Source organism: Dufourea novaeangliae, unplaced genomic scaffold (genome assembly GCF_001272555.1).
Source record: "Dufourea novaeangliae isolate 0120121106 unplaced genomic scaffold, ASM127255v1 scaffold108, whole genome shotgun sequence".
NCBI lineage: Eukaryota > Metazoa > Arthropoda > Insecta > Hymenoptera > Halictidae > Dufourea > Dufourea novaeangliae.
The window spans coordinates 1,859,182-1,883,665 of NW_015374014.1; the positions used below are offsets into that span (position 1 = coordinate 1,859,182).

At 33.0% G+C, this 24,484-nt stretch overlaps 1 protein-coding gene across 1 annotated transcript in view; it reads right to left on the reverse strand.

The window, feature by feature from the left end:
• LOC107188719 (potassium channel subfamily T member 2) overlaps nt 1-24,484 on the reverse strand; it is a 107,215-nt gene that overhangs the window by 54,500 nt on the left and 28,231 nt on the right. The window contains exons 5-7 of the mRNA XM_015577061.1: nt 12,948-13,022; nt 8,268-8,351; nt 8,091-8,185 (exon numbers count right to left, since the gene is read on the reverse strand). Of these exons, the coding sequence (XP_015432547.1) occupies nt 8,091-8,185; nt 8,268-8,351; nt 12,948-13,022 (254 nt within the window). The remainder of the gene's footprint in view (nt 1-8,090; nt 8,186-8,267; nt 8,352-12,947; nt 13,023-24,484) is intronic.

Below are 24,484 nucleotides of genomic sequence, written 5' to 3' on the forward strand. Positions count from 1 at the left end.
TATATTTCTTTTTCGAGTGATCGCACGGCTGTACTTTCGTCGAACTGATCAATCGTTATTCTCGGATTAGTCAATACTATATTGGACTTCAAACTTAAATGAACTCTTTCATATACATAATGAAATCATATGCATCCGCAGAGTTAGTTCAAAGTTTTGCAAAATTAAAGATTCGCACCATTAATATATATTCCATACTGTAGAAAATGGGTCAAATAGTCGAATTAGATGGAAAAACTTCTTTACGATGGAAACAACTGTTTTATAGGGAACGACGAACTGCGTTCATTAATGTACTTACTAGAGATGGCGTGAAAAATCACTAACGGTGATTTATCACAGTGATCACCTAATCACGACCACGGTCGTGATTTAACTTCATTTACGACCGTGATTGCGATTTTTTTATCTTGAGTGAATTTGCTCACTACGATCGTAAGTCCTTGATCTTTAAACAGAAAAACATATTCAATATGATTTTACGATGAATTACATTACTATTTGTCTTTGTAAAAATCAGTAGAAAAAACAAGAAATTCTAAAAGAATGATTTGCTAGGTAACATGTAGATTATAATTTATAATCATTAATTTATTCATTTTTCTTCATTGTTTCTAATTATTCCTTCACTGTATACGGTATAACTCGAATTTTTGTTTTGACGTCGTTAATGTAAAATATACAAATTATGTGTCGCGTGTAAAGAACTGTTAGGTTTCTCCACCAATCAGAAACGATCACGAGAAATCACGAATCACTGTGAAAAATCACCGTGATTGGGAACGAACGTGATCGAATCACGAGTGATTCACAAGTAGCAATTCACGCCATCTCTAGTACCTACCTAGTTGGGGTAACTTTGTCCCGAAATCAGAAAACGATGACTTTTGTCTTTGCAGCGGTATGTAGATATAGTAATATTTATCCTTTGAAATTGTTATTTAGACAACGGTGTTCTCTTATATTAAATAAATTGTCATATGAAAACTTTGAGCGTTTGGTTGATGAGCTCAGAAAGACACAACTTTTTAAGTTGAATATGTATTAACTGAATCTCGAACAAAATTCAACATACAATTTTCTTGCTCAAGTACTTTCCAGAATAATGACAGTCACTGACTGGCCAACAGTTTTATCTGTGATTAGATACCTGCAGTTTTTAACATTCTATAATTTCAAAATGCATACATATTATACTTCCAGTGTCTGTATGTATTTAGTTAAATGGAAACAATATCAGCAATAAAAACTGCAAGGTAACTTAAACTATGAAAAGAATTATACAATTACATAGTTTTTACCAATATTTCCACCAGCTAGCTAAACACACTTCGTTACTCCGTCTGAAACTACGTTGTTAAATCGTTTTATATAAAAGAAAGAATATGGCCATATATGTTGAAGAAGGGAATGAGAGCAATGTTTCGCAATGTTTTCTATTGTGATCCCTACAGTACCAAAATTACTATAGATCATTCAATCCGTCATTGCAGCAATTTTTAAACGGATAGCCGACTTTTCAGCATTAAAGACTCTTAACAATAAAGACCAATCTAAGCTATCCCACAAAAATATCACAGCTCTTAACCCTTTGAAAGTAGATAAATAAAACTTTATCAAAAACTCTAAAATGCAAATCATAATGCCAATTGAGTCACCAATAACCCCCTTCCAAGAGATTGATGCGACTGGAAACAAAAAATACAAAGAATGTTTCGATCCCGTACCCTCTCGTTTCCTTCAGTTCTTTCAATTCTCCGCATCGACCGAACTGAACTGTGCCACCACTGTGACTGGAAATGACTGTGTGACTGACACTCTCGTGAGTACCAAGTCACACCTCCAACATCGATTCAATAGTTTCGAACAGGATATTTGTTTAGGATTTACGGTAAATCCCTCTAGATTTATGCTGCAGGCGATGGAACTGCCATTTTACAGATATTTATTAGCTTGTTTTGGTATACATATTTGGAATTTTTCTTTATGGCTTTGGGTTCGAGTGGAAACTAACAATTCTGGTATGGGACACAAAACAGATCCATCGTAATCTTTCTCAATGACGATAGATAGTTGCAGGCCCGCATGCAGAGGAAAGACGATCCTGACTTATGGGCTGGTTTCTCCGAACAAGGGATCTTTGTGCAATGTCCTGTGAACCGTACCTGAGAAAATAAAGTCACGACGTCAGTAGGCGTTGCATAATTCGGAAACTATACTCAATCAGGATTCGCCGTTCTCTGCGCCCACCACTGGACTTATCTCTCCGAATCTCGTCTGAGCCAGAACACGTACATACGTATATCATTGTTTGAAGATTTATTCTTAATTGAATTAAAGCCTCTAGAACAGGTAGAACTCGAGAATTTCGATCTGTTAAAACTGTCACAGCTTCTTCGACTTTTTAAACATTCAGAACTCCTCAAACTTTCAGCACGGTAACAAGCTTTAAAAACTGTTAGAACTTCCCGAAACTTTGAGACTTTGAACTTCTATACAGTGATCAGTTTTTATTAAATTTGTGTGTTTCTTTTTAATCAGAAGCGTTGTTGTTTCAGAACCAGGAGCAATTTTCCGAGCACTCGATACAGTATTAATGTTGTCGAAATAAATTAGCGTTCGTTGAGCGTGTTTAAGATATTTAATACGAAAACGCTATTTACAAAATTAAAGCTGCTATTTATTTTAATGACTGCTAATTATATATTCTAGGTAGAACTATGTACAACACTATGTACAACACTTATGTACCTACATAAGTGTTTAGTTTTCATAGAATTGTTATAGGTGGAGCTAAAATAAGCCGATCTTAGTCTAGTTTGCAATTGGTTGTTTTTATAAATTTAAAGAGATGTAACGCCTCTGACCCCAAAAGTTAGGATCGTTACATAGTTGAAGACAAGATGCTCATCCCATGTAAGGAAAGGAACGCATGGATAACCTGGTAATAACCGCAGGTAATAACCTGGCTTTTTTCGGATGCTTTGAATCTGCAATGGTGCCTTGAACCTTACTAAGCAACGTTTTTGTAATGGTAGGAACTGACGACTAGTGACAGAATATGTCGGAATCTGGCAAACCGATGATACTCGACTTAAACCTTCCTTGTTAAAATTAAATTTGGACTATACACTTTGAATGAGCATCGCGAACATTGGAAATTCATTGAAAGTGACAAACGAACAAAGTAGAGCCAGTCTCTAATTCTGATGAATTGAATGGATCACTCATTCGCAATGGAGCTGCAGTGGCAAGTCTCAACTTATCCAGTAACAAGTGAACAGCCGTTCCGGTAACTCACGGTTTTGCCATCTAATTACCCTAGTAGCAATCATTGTTGGTATTTTGATGGACCATGATGCAGCATTGGATGGCCAACAGTTAGAATTGTCACCCTTTTTTGCAACGAGGCCAACGATCATACTCAACGTATGGCCTACGTCACTATACATATAATACGAAGGGCCAACTGGAGCTTTCTTTCTGTAGGGTCAATTGTTGAGTATCTAGAATAAACCAATAATAGGAAGACAGTTGGCTATAGTACACTTCCATAAAATCCTTTAAAAATATTTGAAGGAGTGTAACACTGGAAATAATATTTATAATAATTACTTGTTATGATAATTATATACATGTATAAATTCTATATGTATGTATATTAAACAGGTAAACAAGTGTTTTACCAGCAAACTTACCTTTACAATTTATTATGTACAATTTATACATGTAGCTAATTATTACAAATAATTACTATAAGTTATTTCTAATCTTCTGTCCTCTGACTCTATTTTCACAAAATTTCGAGTATATTCAGAAATATGAAAAAAAAAGTCAACTTGAAATATAATAACAAGTGTTTGAATGTAGCAACGTTTCTGATGTTTTCAAGACTATATTCAAATGTTGGCAAACTTTGGGTGGGCCAATGTTGTATTGTCATTGTAAATTTCTTTTTAATTAACCAACTATAATAATTGTAGGTTAAACATTGGATATTCGTTGGCAAAATATCATAACTTTTTCGTCGTAGGCCCAATTTTGGGAATTTGTAGGCAAAAACACTAACTATGTCCCAACTATCTCCCAACTGTTGAATACCGTTGGCCAGCCATTAATATTACTAGAGTAATTATTGTACTAGCCAAGTTTAAAAACGTCTTTTCCGTGGAAGGATGCAAACTAGTGAAATTGATTAAATCATTGAATTGGTATAAATGTGTCAATTTTCATCTTTCACATTTACAGTGGATGAATCATCCTTGATACACATCCAAACTATAAAAGTGGAAATTCGCCTTAAAGGTTATAAATTCGTTCGTACCGACGAAGCAGTCAATGACATTCTACTTATTGGATCACCGTCAAAAATTGCCACCAGTCGAAAACATGTAATTTTTACAGGAAAGCGAAAATAAATCGATCCATTAAGTGACACTATTGTTATCTTGCTTGAAGTATTGGACTTCAACGTATGAGATGCTTCTGGACGGTGGATCTATGTATTACAATATATTCTACGTAATAAAATGAAAATTGAAATTTTGTTATTTCTGACATTCTATCTAGGAGGGTGCGGCATAACTAAGCAAGCTACCGGAACCAGAGACCACGTTCATAGACAGGACATACAGTATTCATTGTCTGCCTAATCGATAATTCTCTATTGACTCGTATTGCCAGTCATTTCGTCATGCACGTAATACTTTAGAACTTGGAATCCTATTAGAAGTGGTTTATTTCACTTCTAAGACGGTCATGTCACGTTAAACTCGGAATGGTGTAGTTGCAAACTTGCTTTCGAATGTCTGAACACCAAAGAACAAAATTTCATCTCCCAATGGAAGCTATATTAATATTAAATAAAATAACTTTATGCCACAGACTTTTACCCTCTCTCAAAGAGATCAACCTATGTATATGTATTAGAAAATATAAAGATTTTAGCAAAATTAAATTATACATATTTAATTATGAGGACTAGAAGTTAGAAGTGGGTTGAATATCTTCGGGTATGTATTATATATATCTACTATCTTTCTGTTGTTGTGTGTATTTAAATCTGTGTAATATTTTAATAATACAACGATGAGTGTATCTAAATAGATGTATGTATTGAGTCATCGAGAAAGTTCGTAGCGCCTTTAAGGACAGAGTTACAATCTATATTTTTCAATTTATATTATATTCCTATTTAGTAGTTTTTGTACAATTTCTTTCCATTTTTCAATTAATTGCATTGTAGCAGTTATATGTAACTTCGACTGTATTGGCTAAAACAAATTTTTCAACCTGTTTGTAGATGGAATTTGTTTTCGATGTTTTCTCTTGATACAGAATATTCTAGTGATTTAAAAGAATAATTTTAAAGCAAAGTGTTGTAATTTTTGTACAAGTTTGACAGAACGTATTAAAAGTGGACTATGTGGTTGTTTATACGTTTCGTTGGTATTTCTCACAGGAAGCAAACAAAAAACGACGAATAACTTATATAGCAAATACATTCAATTCACGCCTGCAAAATAGTACCTATTCACCAAATTAAACGACTTTCCCTTCGCTCTGTAAAAATATAATAAAGACATTGTGCTTGAAACGCTACGACCTTTCTGAACGGCCCAATACTATATAAACTCAAATATGTATCAAGGTTTGTAACTCTACAATCATATTATATTGTAATTTCTTGTGGTCATTAATAACTGAAAGATGGATGTGATCTTTATAAATAAACAGTTAAAAAAATAACTTTCGATGGTATAATAGAAAAAACATATTCGAGTATTAAAGCTGTGCAAACGTACTTCCTCTGATTGCCTAGGTAATCTTAGCTTAAAAATTACACTCGGCTGATCGTATTCATTGTTTCGTTAAAACTTCCTCTTCTTTGACTTGGAGGAGTACATCGATTTATTTAGGCCGAGAGAAGTGTTAGGAGAATCAGCTGGACTTTTTTCACTTTAATTTCCTTGTACTCGTCTGGTTATTGATTGGGACTTACCTAATTGCTTTCTACTATACGAGAAGGCTTTTCATAGGTATACGTTAATAAAGTGATACCATTAATTCCGTAGCACAAAATCTATCAAGCTGATGAAGTCGCTGTCGGTACGAAGTATTATCTACATAATGATGATTGAGTAAGTGGTTACAGTAAAACGTCAATTGTAGGAATCTTCCAAATATAAACTATTGGAACACGGAACGAGTAAAGAACCGAGAAAGTTTAGGTTCTAACTGAGGCCATTTGAAATATAATAGTAACTTCGATTCGAATCTTGTTGCGAAATGTAAAAAACTTGTTGGATCAAATTCATTGCATCAAATGAAGTTTATTTTGAAGGAGACAATATAAACGTTAACGATTAATGAAATTAATAATGTATTACAGATTTAATCATATTACTTTATTAGCATACCATTTACTGAGTGGTTCTGCAGGATCAATATATTCTAAGAAAACATTTTCATTTTGCTGGTCGTTAATGTCTGTACATGGAATTTCGTAACTACTTCACTTGCATGTTATGTCATACTTGACTGTAATGTACATGTTACTGGTTGGCATAGTGGCGCAACTAAAAAAATTTCAATTTTGCTGTTATTAAATACAAGGTCTACATTATGTTTCTATTTTTATCATGTAAAACGGCATATTTATAGTTCCATCATTTTTCGTTACAGAGCATTTATGTTATCAACCTGGCCTTAACTATACAAATGTAAATTAAAAATACCTCTTCTCTAAAATTTACATTTTATGAGTTGTGCCACAATCAATGCCAAGCGGCGATGTATTATAAGTTAAAATTCTTATTATAATTTATAACTGTTATAGTGACGTAACTCTAAAATGACTTGTTACACTAAAGTTTTAGATGAGTTTGTGCAAGAGACAAATGTTCGCTCCTATGAGTATACAAATTTACATGTGTTGAGATGAAAAACAAAATGAATTAGTTGAGTCTAGAATGTAATGTCTAAAATATTACCACTATAAAAAATACTTGCTATACTGTACAACAGAGTAAAGATTCGTTTTAACCAACTATGTAAAGAGAATATTTCTTGTGTGCAGGGAAAGCAAATTTCTGAGTCGAAACAGTAGTTCGTATCGACAAAGTTCTGTGGTTATTCAAATAATGTGAAACAACTTGTATGCGAGCAGCGTAACACGCGCCTTCTGCAAACTTGAATAATGGGCGAAAATGAGGACGGCAAAACGGCTGAGAGAAGTTGACCAGTACCCGGTAGAATTAGAATATGCAAGTTTAGAATTCCTACGCGTGTTACGCGAAAGACAATTAAATTATTATGGTGTAAAACGTGTTAAGAATTATTACGCGAGATGTGAGGATACTTTTGATACACTAAATATTATCAAATTTCCTTAAAAATTTTCAAGATTTCATCATTTCAATTTTACTTTATTAAGTATACCGATGAATCATCCATCATTTTGTGACACAATCAATGCCCTTTTCTAAAGAAATCGAAGAACAAATACTGTCTTATCGACGTTCATGCTTATTTTCCAATATTTACACTTATCTTTATTGAACTACAGAATGAAAACATATTCTTGGTTTCGATTGTCCCCTCTGAAGGGACAAAATGTATGGAGAATTAGGAAATTCCGAGCGCAAATTGTTAAAATAATAGCATATTACTGATTAATGCATCTTATAGGAAGAACGTCTTCGTACTAAAACGCGCAGATTTTGATAAAACGTGTTATATAAATAATTGCACAAGAGTTATATCTTATACGTATATCAAAATTTCTGATGTTATTGAGTAGTTATTGTTTGGAAAATATTAAAGTTCAATAGTTAATATTCCATTAACCTATAGTCATAAAAGTGGCGCAAAATACGTAATTTGTATAAAATTTTCTTTTGTTGAAACAGTTGTCCCAATATTTATAGATAGAAGTGAACGAGTATTTTTTAAAAATGTATATAATGCTACCGAATAAATTGTGTTTTTCTGACAAGACTTCACAAGTACACGTAATGAATGTGACTTTAAATATAGACGGTATAATTTACCATCAAAGTTCCTTTATGAATGAAAATATTTTTACTCACCTAGTAAAGACAAGGCACAGTAATGTCGCACTAAGGATCATCAGTTGCTGACTTAAAGCTGATTGGGATTTCTGCATAGCTCTGTGTAGATCATTCTGCGAACAAGAATATAAATGAAAACGTTAGAAAAATGTGAAACGAGTAGATGAAAAAGAATAATATAAGTGAATTACTTACAAACATATTTTCTAAGGAATGCTTTGCCAACCAACAGTTTAGGAACACCGGAATGAAGAGATTTCGCATCGGTGGATAAAGTAGCTGAAAATGAAATATGATTTTTGTCTCGATTAAATTACCACTTTTTTGAAAATATATTGAATTGTAACAGAAATTATTAACAAAAGTTAAATGATTATTGTTCCTTTAACTTTTCGAAACATGATAAGTAGCTGAATCTCACTTGTCTTCTACATCTTGTCTTATATTCTGTTTAATCTTGGTACAATAATTTAAAATAACTGAACATCAAATGGTTAAAATAGTAGTAAGAATTAAAATAATCTAATATAATGCTTGGTATGATAGCAATATATTATAAATGGCACATTTAATGATTTATTCAACCTTACAAAGATGGTAATTTGTGAATTAATGGATTTATTCTATTGTATTTATTAATAACTCACTATGTAAATGTAATGAAAAGTTAAGTAATAGTAAATGTCATGAGAAGTTAAGTGTATAATGAAAGACAAGTGTATAATCTCTTTATAGGTAGATTTACTTATCTCCTGAGATACAAATGTTTCCCACTCGGTTACGAGACGTTAAGTTTTGGGATTTGGGGATTTTCCTGGAACATTGACGAAGAGACAATAGACAAGGACTAATGAGACCGAACCACTTGAATCTCAAAGGGCAACCCCTTGATGGCGGTACCTATATCCCAGTTCTGTCTAGATCGAGGTTAATCCCTACAGAATAGATAAAGATCGATACACCGTGAAGATCGTATACGATACGTTGTAAACGTGGGAGAATCAAGATCATGTCATTTTAATTGCAATCAAAGTGATTCCCATGAATTTAGTTGAATTATACAAGGGTAAATTTAAGTAACTCATCATTAGAAATATGTTTATGAAGAATACTCATAAAATATCATAGATTATACATACATTATGTATACAGCATTCTGTTGGTGTGATATTTCACTACATAATACAACCAATCACAAATTTACAGGTAATATTGGAATTGTGGGTATTAAAGACACATTTAAAATAGTACCACTCATTTCAATAGATTTCTGGAACCTTAAGTTCACTTAAATTAAATTATACACGGGTATAAAAGGAATATTTAAAATAAATCTGAAAGAAAGTTTTTTTATCATACAGTTTACAAGAAAATTTATTATATTACATACAAATGTGGGCATATCTATTACCTGTGGCAGTAAACAGTTGGATATGTCAAATAATACAATAATATTTTCTACAAATTTAAGAATTACAATTACAAAAGAAACAATTACTTCATTTAAAATGAATGACGACGTACCTAAGTAACTTAAATGTAAAAATGAAAGAAGTTCACTTTAACTAAAAAAGTACCGTATACTCATAAAACGAAGTGTCGAATATCTTGATACCCGTGTTTTCGTATGCACATATTGTATAATAACATTATGTCGACTGGCTAGTTTCGCGAGTAACTTTCCCCAATGGTCAGCTGTTTTCGTCAAGAATTGACAAAAATATAGTTTCTGCTGTATACATAAAAGATTTTATTAACTTTTCATATCTAAAAAGTAATAATGGACATTTACACAATGCCAGGTGTCGCGTCATCGGCCACTAAACAGTTTGAACTTTTATTACGCCACAATAGCACCATCGATTGTCACAGCGCCAGCGTTCAAATATTTTTCTGTAACTAAATGCAACCCATCGGCCGATTTATTCCTAACCAATGGTTCCGAAACTAATGCAACAAGTCTTTATATCTGATCGAGAAACGAGAACCCAGTACTACCATTCAGCATGGCATAGTTCGGAGAAGCGGAATTCCGTAACTATATACGAACGGGTGCCCGGGCAATGCAAAGCAACAAGTTCTCCATTCATTCGCCATGGTGCTTGTTAATAGAACGGAAGCCTGTACAATACAGACACGGTTGTTCGACGAAATAAAGTTCTATCAGAACCCTTTGATGTTGCGTGCCTGAGGTTCGTAAAACCTGCAGATCCCTATCGCCATCTGGTGGAATAGAATTAAGAAAAGGATCACACGGTTGATATAATTCGTTTTACTCGAGGCGAAACGGCTTAGGCGTCTGAGAAAATGTTCTCTGTGTGTTCCACGCGTTCGTTATCAAACCGCGTCTTAACGAACACTTTTACTGCCGTATGTTGGGGGCACAACAATAACGATGCTATAAATATCTTTAACCCTTTCGCCACGGCAGATTCCAACGTAAACCCGTGGCATAGCAGTCGGCAGATATTTAACCACGATGGAAACTGTGAATGGCAGATGTTTTCGTGAGCGATAATAATTGCAGAGGATTTCTAGTTAGACGATGACAGTGGTCGCAACAGTATATTTTTGCAGATTATGCGATTAATAAGCATATTACCAAGCGAAGTACCAACATTTGTTGGTGGTACTCTGAAAATATTTCGAAACGCGTATAGGCACCAAATTTAGTTTTCAAGGAAGTCGAATTTGAAAGTTTAACTGGTACATGTATACCTGAGAGCCATCTACCTGATATATTTGATTGTTTCTAATTATTGATATTTGTTTTAAGGTTCATGAATACTAATTGTGGTATCATATAATCTTTTAACGAAGCAATTATATACATATTTTCATTGATGGGAGACACTTGAGATTTATAGGACATAGATAATACTGTAACATGACAAACATTTATTGCAAGTAGGAATAGTCATGAATTGCCAGGTACAATATCAGTTGTATTAGATAACATGCATGAACGATAAATTTTGAAACATGATTTTATTCTAAAGTAACTCTTATGTCAAAGGATGTTACGTTACATTTTCAACTTCATTTTCTATGTGGAACCTGCATCTTTCGGTAACACTCTGTATATTTTAATTGAAAATTTGAAACATATATGTAAAATTTATATGATCTTAAAAATTGGATGTATCTGGTAACGTTACCTCCACTTCCTGTCCTTTATAAGTCTCAGAAAAATAAGTTTCTACTTCGCGAATTACATTTCGATGAAATTTTTTATAAATAAAATATAGCTGATACTATTCTTTTTATTGTATTTGTGGATTCTTTCAAATAAGTAGAATATTAATTGGGTTCTCAAATGACTAGTCTTTTCCATTAACCACTTAATCTGATTATATAGCCTTTATGATAGTTACATACTTTCAGAGACACTTGTAATTAAAAGTTTAGGAAGAATTAGAAACTACTATAAATGTAATCAATGGAACATGTACGACGACGTTCTAAATCTCCCCAAATATTCTATTAAATACTATTTTTGGTAAATATAAATATCTAAATATCATACATACTACGTAATTAGACTTTAGTCACATGTCTCAATAATCCCTGTTGTCTGTATCATTTGTTATCACGGAAACGATACCTTTGATTTCAAAAAGGGTAAATCTTGCCCGTTTCTGAATAATCAATGTCCAACTGCACACAACTTTAATATTTCTTATATTACTAACAAAATTAGAAAAAGGTATACAAATATTTTTAATGAATTAAAACCTGATTCTTCTTTAAAATCTATCATAGTTTTCAAACACAAATGAATCATTCGTTACAAATTGGTCTCCAAGAACCTCTAGTCTTCGAATAAATCGAATATACACAGTCTCTGTATAACACGATGAAAATCCAGAAAATCCTTCAAAAGTCCGTGTTATACGAATTCGTGTTTAGGAACCCAAGAAATAATATTGTATTTTACATACGAAAACCGATCAGGTTTCAAAGAGAAACAAAACTATACTGTTCTGCACAATCCTTTAATCGTGTTAGAAAGAAACTATGTTGGAGGAATATTGGAGCAATTCTCTAATTGTGTTTAAGCGGTTACATATGTACCTTTGAGTTGTTAAATAAGAAGGAAAATTTTTCTGTATTTCAGAATTATTGTAAAATAAACATTCAACATATACATCTTATTATATGTCATTTCCTTATTAATTTCTGAAAAATCGAGCTATATATCTCTCAACAGAAGAGAATGGTTGCTATTTGAAAGCGTGTTACTCGAAATATATTTAGTTTTGCAAATCGGTACCAGAAATATTTAAAAGACTACTAAACCAATTTGGATCAAACTTTGTGGGGATAGTCTTAAGACTAAAATCTAGGACTCGACGAAGTACATTTTTTATTCGTGCATTGTTTTTAGCAGCAGAAAAAGTTGAAAATTTATGTCGGAAAGTATAAATATAAGTTGAAACAGCCGTCATTTTGTAAAATATTCATATTTTCAAAGTCGGCTTGGAACAGTACTAGTTCCTTTTGTCTATTTTAATATAAAATTTAAAAAACTTGTTTCAGATTAAAGCCCACAGAGATATACATATATGGTACCGCAGATGATGTTTTGATGAAACGGGTTATAATTAAATGGCAGTCATTTTCTTCTGTTGCTAGATATATAGTTCAATGTTTCAGAAACGACTATGGAAATAACATATAATAAGATGTATATGTTGAATTTTTAACAAACAATAATGTTACACATGCGAACAAATTTTTTTGTTTTCCCTTTTATTTAACAGCTCAAAGGTACATATGTAACCCTTAAGAGAAACCATGTTATAGAGAGGTTGACCGTATACGAAAAGTTTAAAGCAGGTGTTACAAGCAAAGTTATTTTGTAAACTGACTCACCGTGATCGTGAATGGTATGGTGTTGACCAGTTCCAGGATGAAGTGGAAAGAGAGAAGCTGCTGCCAGACGTTTCCCTGTGAACATGACGGAGACAGCTCAACAAACCCAGCGACAATTTTAAGAAAATACAAAGTGCGCCAAAAAGGGTTTTTTGAGAAGAGAACAAACAGCCGTTCTGCACTTTCCCTCGATATACTCGCTTTGATCATGACGTAGTTGTTGTACGTATACCGATGAATAGCAATAATGTTATTCTAAATCAACAGGTGTTTCGTTAATTTCCGGAAACGGAATCCACCGGTCCCTCCGGATTTGCGAATGGGCAAGCTGGTTCCGCGTTGGCAAACAGTAATTAAAGCGTTATACAAATACCGTGATTGCATTGTTGCCCTTTAGCAGTATTAATTCGAACTCGCTGTGTTCTGGTACACGTGCAAAAAATTTTCTCATGTCAGCTTGGCCGTATCGGTTCGCGATAATGAAAAGCTAAATGTAAGTTTCAATTCGAATTATAGAGTGAGGGAGTCGAACACGGAAATTGTATAAAATAAATGTTAAGCTTTTTATGTCAAGACATGTTACAATACTTTTTCAGACAGCGTAACTCGAAAATGGAGAAGGTGTAACTATCATTCTAAACTTGCGACTAGTTTAACTAGACAATTAAAAAATTATTTTACTATTATTGAAATTATCTGCACTAGAAGTCGAGTAGAAACTACTTATAGGACCGAAATAGTTTTATTCTACTTGTCTGGCTATGTATTATATATTCGGTTATTGAAATTTAGTAATAATAATTACTACTTGTAGGTTCACTTCGATCATGTCTTATAATTTGTACTAACTTGCTATTAATTTCTCTAATTTTACGATTGCTTAAAACGAATTGTATGGAATTTGGTTAAAATATTTGTGTATATGTATACTTGAATATTAAATAAAATATAAAATTACTGCTTCATAAAACTGCATTTCTATCGCTATTTACTATTCGCTATTCACTATTCACTATTTTATAAGAAAGAAATCATTCGGTAAAAGAAAGAAAGCTAAAACTATCTAGCAAAAGCTAGTTTCTTCAATGCCTGCAAATAAATAAGTACGTCAAGCCATCACCAATTTATTTTCTTATTTTGTATTTCTTAGATAAACAAATTCGTTTTATGTCTTCCACTATCAGTGAAAGATGTTTTTATATTCATGAAATAGTTTTTTCGAGGTTAATATAATAATATTAGGCTAATTATTAATATTACAAGGAAGAAAAGGTGATTTTCTCCTCTTACGCAATATAATTCATAATAGTTAAACATGCAGTTTATTCTTCTTCCTTGTTTTAAGTTTCAGGAAGTTCTATGGTTACTATTTATTTTAATTAGTTCAACTATTATTACTGTCTATTTATTTTTGAAAGTACCGTCTGTTTTTTTATGTTGGTTTGCATTCCAAGAAATTTTATACCTACTATTTATTTTATAGGAATCTATACCAATATTACTTCTTGAAAATTTTATAATAGTTTTAGTTATTTTACAAATTATGAAAAATATATCTTATAATATGCTTTTTGGTCAGTGTATAAATTGTTTTATTAATACTAGATTTTAATATGAATATTTTAAATGTTTTTTTTTTAAAAAGTTAAGTTGTACTGTTCGAAACTAATCACTACGTGAATTTTAGACCTAGAAAATCAATTTCATGTACCTTGGCTCAAGTAACAAGCCATTATATTATTTATTCAGAGACTTCTTTAAGCATGACCTTGCCCCGGGTCTTAAGTAGGGTAAGCAATAGATTTCCCTTGGAGCCAAAACCGTAGATCACTGCGGGCGGCGCATCTTCACATGTAAATAAACTTTTGTATTTTTTCTTTTTGAAAGGATTGTTTTTAGGACCTCTGTTGATCAGACATTTCTTACTCCACTCGGTGAGTAGGTACTCTAAGCATCTAAAATTTAAAATCTGATAATTAGCTAGTTTATGCGTAATTATTTTATTCTTAACCCTTGACCACGTGTGATTTGACTTTGAATTTAGTTGTGTCCTTTTAAAGGTAACCTGTAAGATGGTATATTTGTATTATTCAATGGGATTCGGAAACTATATTAACCAGGCTAGTACCTTAGAGAAGGAGTAACAGAATACATATAAAATGAGGTTTTCATATTGAGGTTGTTGGTAACATTGAAATGAAATTTTGTTTACTTCCCACTCCGTCCCAGTGAAAATTATTTTTTAATTATATGCAACAGATATCAGACTAGAGTAACAAAGAAACAATTTTGCAACTTCGGGAGATGTCACATGTTCCTTCAGATAAATTGCGTCGAGATTGATACAAGCATACATAATTGAAGAGCTCGGTTATTTTGTAAATATTATAGCTAGTCATTAATTAGTAAGCAATATGATAATTTAGAAATTTGTCACAATAAAGAAAGAAATATTTTCTCTAACGATTCTTCTGATGCGAACGTTGTAGCAATATTACTTTGTAACATAAAATTTACTTTCACTTTGCCAACATAAAGTACAGAATTGAAACGGTTTCATGAAAGTTACGATTCGCGTAAGTCTTGATACTCCGTGCATTCTACATAAGTATATGTTGGAAAATGTGCGATAAAGTAATACGAGCGTTGAATGCGACACTAAACTCGAAATATCTAGTACGAAAGCTTCTTCCAAGTAAAGTACCTTCGATTCAACTGTTCAATTCGGTCGTGAATTGAGTTGACGTTTATCTAAATATACACTGTTGATAACAGAGATTGTGGTTCGAGTTTAATAATCACAGATCAAATTCTCCAACAAATGCATTCATTTCACGTTATTAATACACTTGGCGTGCAATTTTAGTTTTCATATACAGGGTGCGTTAGCTAACTTGATCACCTCGAGTAATGACATAAAGATACACTTTATGAAAATTTTGAGACGTGGAACTTAAATGGCATCAAGGGGCATATCTTACCTTGTGAAATTCCTATTTATTGATGATATTCCTATTTATCGAATGATATAATATAAATATTTTATTGAATGACCTATTTTCTGTACCATAGATCGATAGAGTATCAAATTCTGAGTAACAATGTGTTGACGTTCATACGTTCTAAACCAAATAGTTAACGAGATATTTACAAAATAATTTTGAATACGTACTTACTATCTGGAAGCTATAGGTGCTTGAACTGATGCCCCTCAACTTCAATACAGCTACTTCAATAGAGTGATTATTTTGTACTTTGGTTTAGGTGATCTTGAAACCATCAAAATCCCCACACCCACAAGAAAAACCTTGATGCCATTTAAGTTTCACGCCTCAAAATTTTCATAAAGTGTACCTACCGTTAAGTCATGATTCAAGGTGATCAAGTTAGCTGAGACACCCTGTACATCGAAGTCGTCGTTTGAATATGATTTTCTTATGGTATTAGAATATACCTATACAGAACCTACATCAAAATGATACGGAATCAAAGGATGCTAGTTAAATATACTAGATCTAGTTTAAAGCAATAAATAATTAAAAAGAAGAAAATAAACAAAGGTAATTAATAAGACTCCAGCTTCAAAAATTTGGACGCTGTATTCAAGATTATTAGACCAGTGAAAATTGCGAATTCCAGATTTTTGACTCTCCATTACTGAAATTACAAAAGGTGCTTTTGCCGGAATTTTTATTGTGCTTTAATTTATTGTCCATCTTATTTTATACTGTACTATATTACATCGTATGATAGGTATAGTATACATTCAATACTGTTAGTTCTCGTACTATAAGAAAGGAAATATTGTATTTACAATGGACATCCCTAATGACGTGAAATTCTACATAAAGGCTAATTATTTACTTAAACTAAAAACGAAATGCATGTAAACTACAAGATAGAAAATAAGTAATTGCGAAACGATCGGGATGAATTTATTTTTTATTCGTGCACATCGTGATTTAACCCTTTCAGGCTTAAAGTATTGAAATATCGTTGCCTCTGTTACTTGCGAAACTGCTCATCATACCGATGTATCATTATCGCCTTTCATTGCCTGCTGTGCTCAAATTGTAATTGAATAACTAGTAGGTAAATAATCAACTTTTTATACAATTTCAGAGTCCAGTGTTTTGGGTGTAATAATCTTTTCAGCTTTTTAGCAAGCGCTCCCTAAAAATCGCTGATCCAAAAAGGGCTTAAGGCTTTTACGGCTAGCATCGTACAATTTTCACTGTTGTGGCTTTCGCATGTAAATCGTGTCTTTCCGGAATAACTTTTCCGAAAGATCCAAAGGGCCAATAACAATCGCAAAGAATTTTCTTGTATCTACTGCCCCACGCATCCCCTACATTTCTATCAAACGAACAGGAATAAAACGCTGACATAAACCCCTAGGTGCTCTTCGAATTTCCTCGACCCAATCTGATCACCGTTCTATGGGGAATTCCTAAAAAAAACTGTACCACACTTCAGCGCCGACTAATCCCGCCATTCGTATTCGTTCGCCGTGCTTACATTTTACATTCCGATTTCTTTCTGTCAAGCTGTCAGGGGTCTCGAACCTCTGTCACGTGCTATGGGCACGCTTTCACGATTTCGAAGCTGTCTCGAGGGAAAAGACCGGAGGAAGACTAACGAGACGAAGGTGAAAGAGTAAATTCTGTGACACATATGCCTCTGATTTTCTTGTTACAATAATATCTATTACATCCTGTATTGTCCTTTCTTAGTTTCATATTATTTTTGGAAGTATTTAAGCAGTTCGATCATTTTAATGCCTTCAAAAATACCATGTTTACGGGTATTCATTTCTGAGTGTCAAAAACACTTCTTTCCATCAAAATTTTTCAATAAATGCAGAGAAATGTATGAATAGTAAATACATATTGTAGGAAGCAGGCGTTAATAGAAGAGTTTGCGAGTATGTTGAACCCAAAACAGCTGATCGGGATTCGCAAACTCTCCTATGCCCGACAGAATGTACGAATGCGTGTGTGTGCGTGTACGTCAGCGTCGGATACGGCTTACGATTACGGATTTCGGCTACGATTACGGATCACGATTATTTGTACATTACGGCAGCAAGTATATGTTCTGTCTCGACTTGTATTGTTTCTATTGTCCTGTTCTCTCTGTAATAAACTGATAGATATTCCAATCAAAATTCTATCTTACAATATTTTTTTAATTTTTCTTTAATAACAAATATGGCGCTGGAGCGTATATTCGTGGAGTGTACGTCTGGACGGTGTAGGTAGATGATTTCTGATGAAAAGGTTAATGAAACAAAATTTGAATAATGGAATATTAAATAAATTGGAGTTGCCTATTGTTCGACGTAGAGTTTTTCCGATATGTCATTTTTGTTTCTCACAAAAAAGAACTTCTTTCTTCAGAGTGTTGCCATTTTGTTAATTTTTAACCAAATAAACAATTCCTACGTCGGACAACAGACAGCTTAGATGCATTTAATATTCTGTTGTTCAAATATTATCTGAGAAAGCTGCTATAGTATAAGCTCTACTTGTTTCTTTATTTTTAAAAACATTGAAAAAACAAAATTTGACACCATTATTTATACATATCTCTGTCTTTATTGACAAATTTTGATAGAAAATTGTTTTTGACATATAGAAATAAATTCCCAAAAATGCAATATTTTTTTCAACACATCAAGGTGATTAACCCTTTAACAGAACTGTGGTTGGTGTAGCCGAAGTATTGGTGGAAAATCTTTTCAATGCGTTTTTCTTATTTATTTGATCAATTTTGGATTTTATGATTTTGTAGCATATGACTGCACACAATACAAGAAAAAATATATTGGAATCATACTTTGTCAAGTTTCTATATTCAGTAATGCTTCTAGTATAGAATGTACGGTTCTCTTTGATGCTCATTTTGAAAATATTGCCAGCACATTTTGTAACTTACATTCAATTTAATGAAATCATTTATGAAAGAAAACATTTTATTTAATTTTTAGTTTTATTAACTAGTTATTGAAGGTATGAATTTATAAATACTTATTGTTCCCCCGCATACTTTCCTGCAATATCTGTAATTCATACATGTATACAATAATTTCAATTTTGCAGTAATACAGTATAGAATGTATTTTATATCTTTCACATAACAAACCGTCGACTATACTACTATATCGATAGTTTCGACAAATTTGGATATCCAGCAACACTTAACATTTCATTTTATTAAAACTATTTTGTTATACCTATATGATTTTGTTCCGACGTTAAATATAATTACTAGAATGCGATACGAAACTTTGCCCGAGAAACTGTAAGCAGTCTATAGTACTACTTAAAGTCCCATTTCGTCTGTTTTTGTTATTGCGAAGTATAAAGCGAAATTGCAGTTTTATTACGGTTATCCTTGTTTTCTTAATATCGTTTTAACGCAGTATTACATTTGTATGACATCGCGGACATGACCTGCATCTTACTGAAACGTCTACGATTATTATAATCTACATAACTTGGAAATTCTGATTTCCTCTGCTTAGCGTAATTCTGTTTCCTTGGACTGAGAATCTTAAATAAGTTGATTAGAAGACTTTCACATTTCAGCTTGAACAGATATGCAAATATAAATTAATTCCTTGCACTTGACAGTATTACTGCAAACTATAGAACACACTGTTTTGTAGCAAATTCAATTAGATTTTCTGTCAATTTATAAAGAGTGTTCATAGTTCATATTTCTATTGACCTATTAACATTTTTTGTTGATACTGGAGGTTAATAAAAACGATCAATAAAATGAAACGCAGTGTCTAATTTAATGATGACAATCACTTTCAACTGCACATAATGAACATTTAATAAAATAGTACTGGTTAAATTAACAAAGGTAAAGAAAATGATTAAAAATTGTATAATTCTCTTTCTCTGTAATATTATTTCTGATTCGATTACGAAAATATAAGACAGACTCGATAATAAAGAATCGTATCTGCGAAGGTCTACAAAATGGTTTGTCTGGAATTCTGGTAGCCCATCAAAGTATGAAGCTTAAAAATTTACATACACTGTTTCCACATGATAAGTACATCAGCTTTTTCGTGGATTTTACGATTATTCGTTGAGAGTTACAAAGTTCAACTGAGTACGATTTTCATGGAGCAGGATGCGATTATCAAATGAGGTGAGTCCTTTCTAAAAATCTGATTTCTTCGACCATATATTTCGGCCCATTAGGTTCTGTCGCCGAAAGGGCATATTCTTTGGACCATTCAATGTTCACAGACCCGTAAAATTTTAGTGAAAGTCGCCAGAGGTTTAGTATGGACTATTCACTTTCAGCTACGACTACGTTACTGGAAACAATGGGCAAGTTGATGAATGTCTATTCAGAAATTTCCTTTTTTTCAGAAACAAGGACTCGTTGTTCCAGTAATTAATGCTGCGAATAACCTGAGAAAATAGGTCAACTGTCGGTAGTTATGGAATATTAGTTTAAAGTACTGGTCATGGTAAAAAACGAAAACAAGGATAATTATAAAAGAAAGCTATCTTTTGGTTCTTCAGGGTGAAAACACCGCTTGAAGGATAATTTGTCTTCTTATTTTCCTGTATATTTTGAAAACTATATTAAATATAAACAACATTGCGAGCATGAAAACGGAATGACTTCTATAGAATGAAATGATTAAAAATTTGTTTATTTGTTTGTACATTTAAACAACATATTTTTAACAATTTCATTGCACAGTTTTATACAGTGTAAAGGTCATTCAATTTTTTATTTCAACAATTTTTTCATATGTACTATATTTTTCAAGATATACAGGGCAGGGCAATAACTACTACGATCTCAGATATCTCGATCTTTACCATCGGAAAGAGAGAAAAGTTTGATAATACATTCTGGCTCCAGAGCCCATGCCCCCTAAAGATATTTAAAGAGTGTCTTTACCCCAAAAGAACAAAAAAGTAACAAAAGAAAGATTGTCTGAAACTTCTATGGAGACATTCTGACTCTGTGGTCCATATGTACATTGACAAAGTATTCTCACCTTAAGGAACCAAAAAACTAGCAAAAGAATGATTATCTGATACTTCTATTCAAACATTCTGGCTCTGAGGTCCAGCTATTTAAAGAGTGTTTTTACCCTAAAGAAGCAAAAAACAAACAATAGAAAGATTGTCTGATACTTCCACTAAGACATTCTGGCTCTGGAGTCCAGATATTTAAAAAGTGTTTTCACCCTAAAAAACCAAAACAGTAGCAAAAGAAAGATTGTCTGATACTTCCATTGATCTCTTTTACACACCAGCAACGTTTCAAGAAAATACCAAAGATCCCTTAGCTGTAACATACAACAATAATGCTCCCAATTTAATCCTCAGAACATCCTGATGCTAACACTCGAAGCGAACGTGGAGATTCTTTTGAAGAAACCGAGCGTATTGTCTCGAACCCCTTTCCCTTCACGATCTTCAACGTTTGAATTATCTCTTTGTGTCCGTGATCACACGTTCCTCGCTTCATTTATTTTTCCGCTCAATCGGTGTGCCCAACCTACCGACAAGTTTTCCTCGGGCTTGCGACGGACGTCTCTTTAAGGGGTCATGCTCAGTCAGGAGGCCGAAAAAAGAGTGTTCTTTGAGAAGTTTTTTTTCAGAAGCTATAAGACCTTTTTCAAAAAATGTGTTTGTGTTTCAAAGATTGCAGTTTCTAGGTTATAAGGTGATTTTTTTATTTAAAAATATTCATTAGTGAATAAATGCTGAGCGATCTCCCGGATGTCTCTTCACAAAAAGTGGTCTGTCGTGATCACTGTAACTTCGTAACGATTCATCTGAAATAAAAAATTTAGTAAAATTTATGTAATGGAAAAACCAATCTTGTCCTTGAACGTAGGGTTTTTCGAAATATTGATTAGGAACAAAATGGCGGACATTTTCCTGAAAAAGTCCAATTTTCACCTAAAAAATCACTCGGTTTTGGTCAATTAAAAAAAAAGTATAGAACGAAAAAAGACATCCTTCGTCCAAGGACAAGTTTCTCTGATTTGAAATAAGTCGCAAAAGGTTTCATGTAAATCGACACAGTAGTTTTCGAGAAATATTGATCACCGGTTTGAAAAATGTAGTTTCGAGAAAAACGCGTTTAAAGTTTCAAGTCAAGCTTACACTTATATATAATGTTCATTTTTTAACACCTGTAACTCTGTAATTTTTAATTGGACTACCTTGAAACTTGCACAGAATATTCTCGAGATGTTGTGCTCCAAGTAAATGTAGAAAGTGAAAAATCGATTTTTTGAAAATTTCTGACTGAGCATGACCCCTTAACTTCGACGGACGTCGAATCCTCGACAGCGAACTCCGTAAATCGAGAATGACGGATGAAGACATAATGGCGGAGAAAGAACGGGGATGCTGGAGGGTGGACAAGGTAGGGATGCGCGCGCGAGGCTCCCACGACGTCAACCAATTCGACGATCATTAGTCGCGAAGCTGAGATTGGATTCCATTGGTCGGGTCAAATACACGATTGCGAATCGTGGAAACCGACACTTCGCGCTGTTTGTGTATCTATTCTACGCGCGTGTGTATGTATGTACGTATGTGTGTGTACCCGAGCGTTCAAGCGTGGTTCGGGGCTTCCGAATCTCCGGGAGCCTCGAGTCCACTTCAATATGGAGCCCTACTCGGCGAATCCTTCACGGTCCTCGAGTGCAATTCGAAGCCTTGAAACCGCGTGATTCTACGTAATCCCATTTTCTGGCTAGCTACTCGGGAGAAACTCCGACGCGTTCCGTCAGACGTACCTCGAGATCACTCGGTGATTATGACGGCTCCCTCTGGCATTTGAACGTTCATCGAGAACTTTAAATCAATTGTCGTTGAGAGTAATACCGGCAGTAAGGTCGAAAAGTTTCTGGCTTATACTTGATTCGATAAAGTACTTATTCTTTTTAGAGATTACTATTACTTTCCTATTGATACTATTTGGTTTTGATATTATTGTATTATATTGTACTGTACTATTTTTGATTTTCATTACTCATGTAACATTACCAACGTGTAGTCCGCTATTGTTCTTTAATTATGAGGCGGTATATTTTAAATTGACAATGTGTTTCCGACCTCTCACTGATTCAAAGCAGCGTTGAATTTTGGAAAATCATTATTACACTGTGGATTTTATACATTTGTAGCATTAAGGGGTATGTGAAATCCAATGGAAGAGAAAATTTCCATCAGATTTAATATATTTCTCATTTTATTCTTCTACGCAATAAACTCCCTAGGAGATAAAAGAAATTTTTATTTTTAATTCGGTCTTTGTATATTATTGTATGAAACGTTATTTTTCATAAAGATCCGCAGTTAAATCTTTATTTACTTGTTAACTGGGGAAGACGAGTTAACTCGTCACATTCGTTTAACTATATTTTCTAGTAGTATTTAATTTTACTATTCCTTTATTAGTACAAGTTACATGTTACACACATTTGTTGGCAGAGATAAAGTACGTCAGGTCTTTTTTATACGCCGTGAATTGTCCTTATGCAAGCATTGACGTTCGAAAAATTACTCTGTTAATAAGTTAATATAAATAATAATATGCAGGCTCCTGACTTCTACAGAAATGTTTAGGTACTAATTTCCTCAAGAAATAATAAAATACAGTGATTCAGAATGCTCACAGAAAGCTTACATTTATTTTAAAATCAGGAAGAAAGTGTCACAAACGTATTATGAAAGTGAAGATAATGAGAGCATATGAAAAAAAATGAGTAATAATTTTTATAGGTAATTCTTATTATAATATGAAGTAGACAAATATTTCTAATTTTCTTTCTGTAAATCAGGATTAGGCTAGAAACTTTTGAATCACATTACGTAGGTACGTTACTTGGGAGATGCATGTATGTTAAAATTATTATCGCAGTATTATAACAATACTTTCCCTGAGTTTTATTCGATTCTGAAGATAATAATTGTATGGTTTGACTTAATATAATACAACAAAAGAAAACACTTTCGAAAAATATTCTGTCTGAATAATTTGTTAGACGACAGAACATCTGTGAAAGTGGAACTGACTGCCAGTCACAAAATTCGATATCGATAAATGTCATGTATTCATAGATTCACAGAACTTATTGAAGACTCTGACATTGTTGGATATCGTATCCGCTTCCAACTATGCATCTCGATGTTACAGACACTTTTAGTATACATAACAGCATCAATTTGCGAGCTCCATTGAATTGCCAGATATATAAGTTTAACTGTCGTATTACGTAATAAATTTAATGTTATCATTAAATCTGAATTTTACGATTCCCATTAATTTATTCCGACTGTGATAAATTCCCGTATGTACGCGTTACTGTATTTCAAACTGCAAGAACATGAAGCGGTCATGATACAAAAATAAAACAGGAAAAATTATGCGACACTCCGACAGAAATTCTCAAAGGAAAAGAATTTTAATACGTTCATGCATAAATAATATAAATTTCTATACGTATAAATAATTTCAGTAGAGTACCTTTT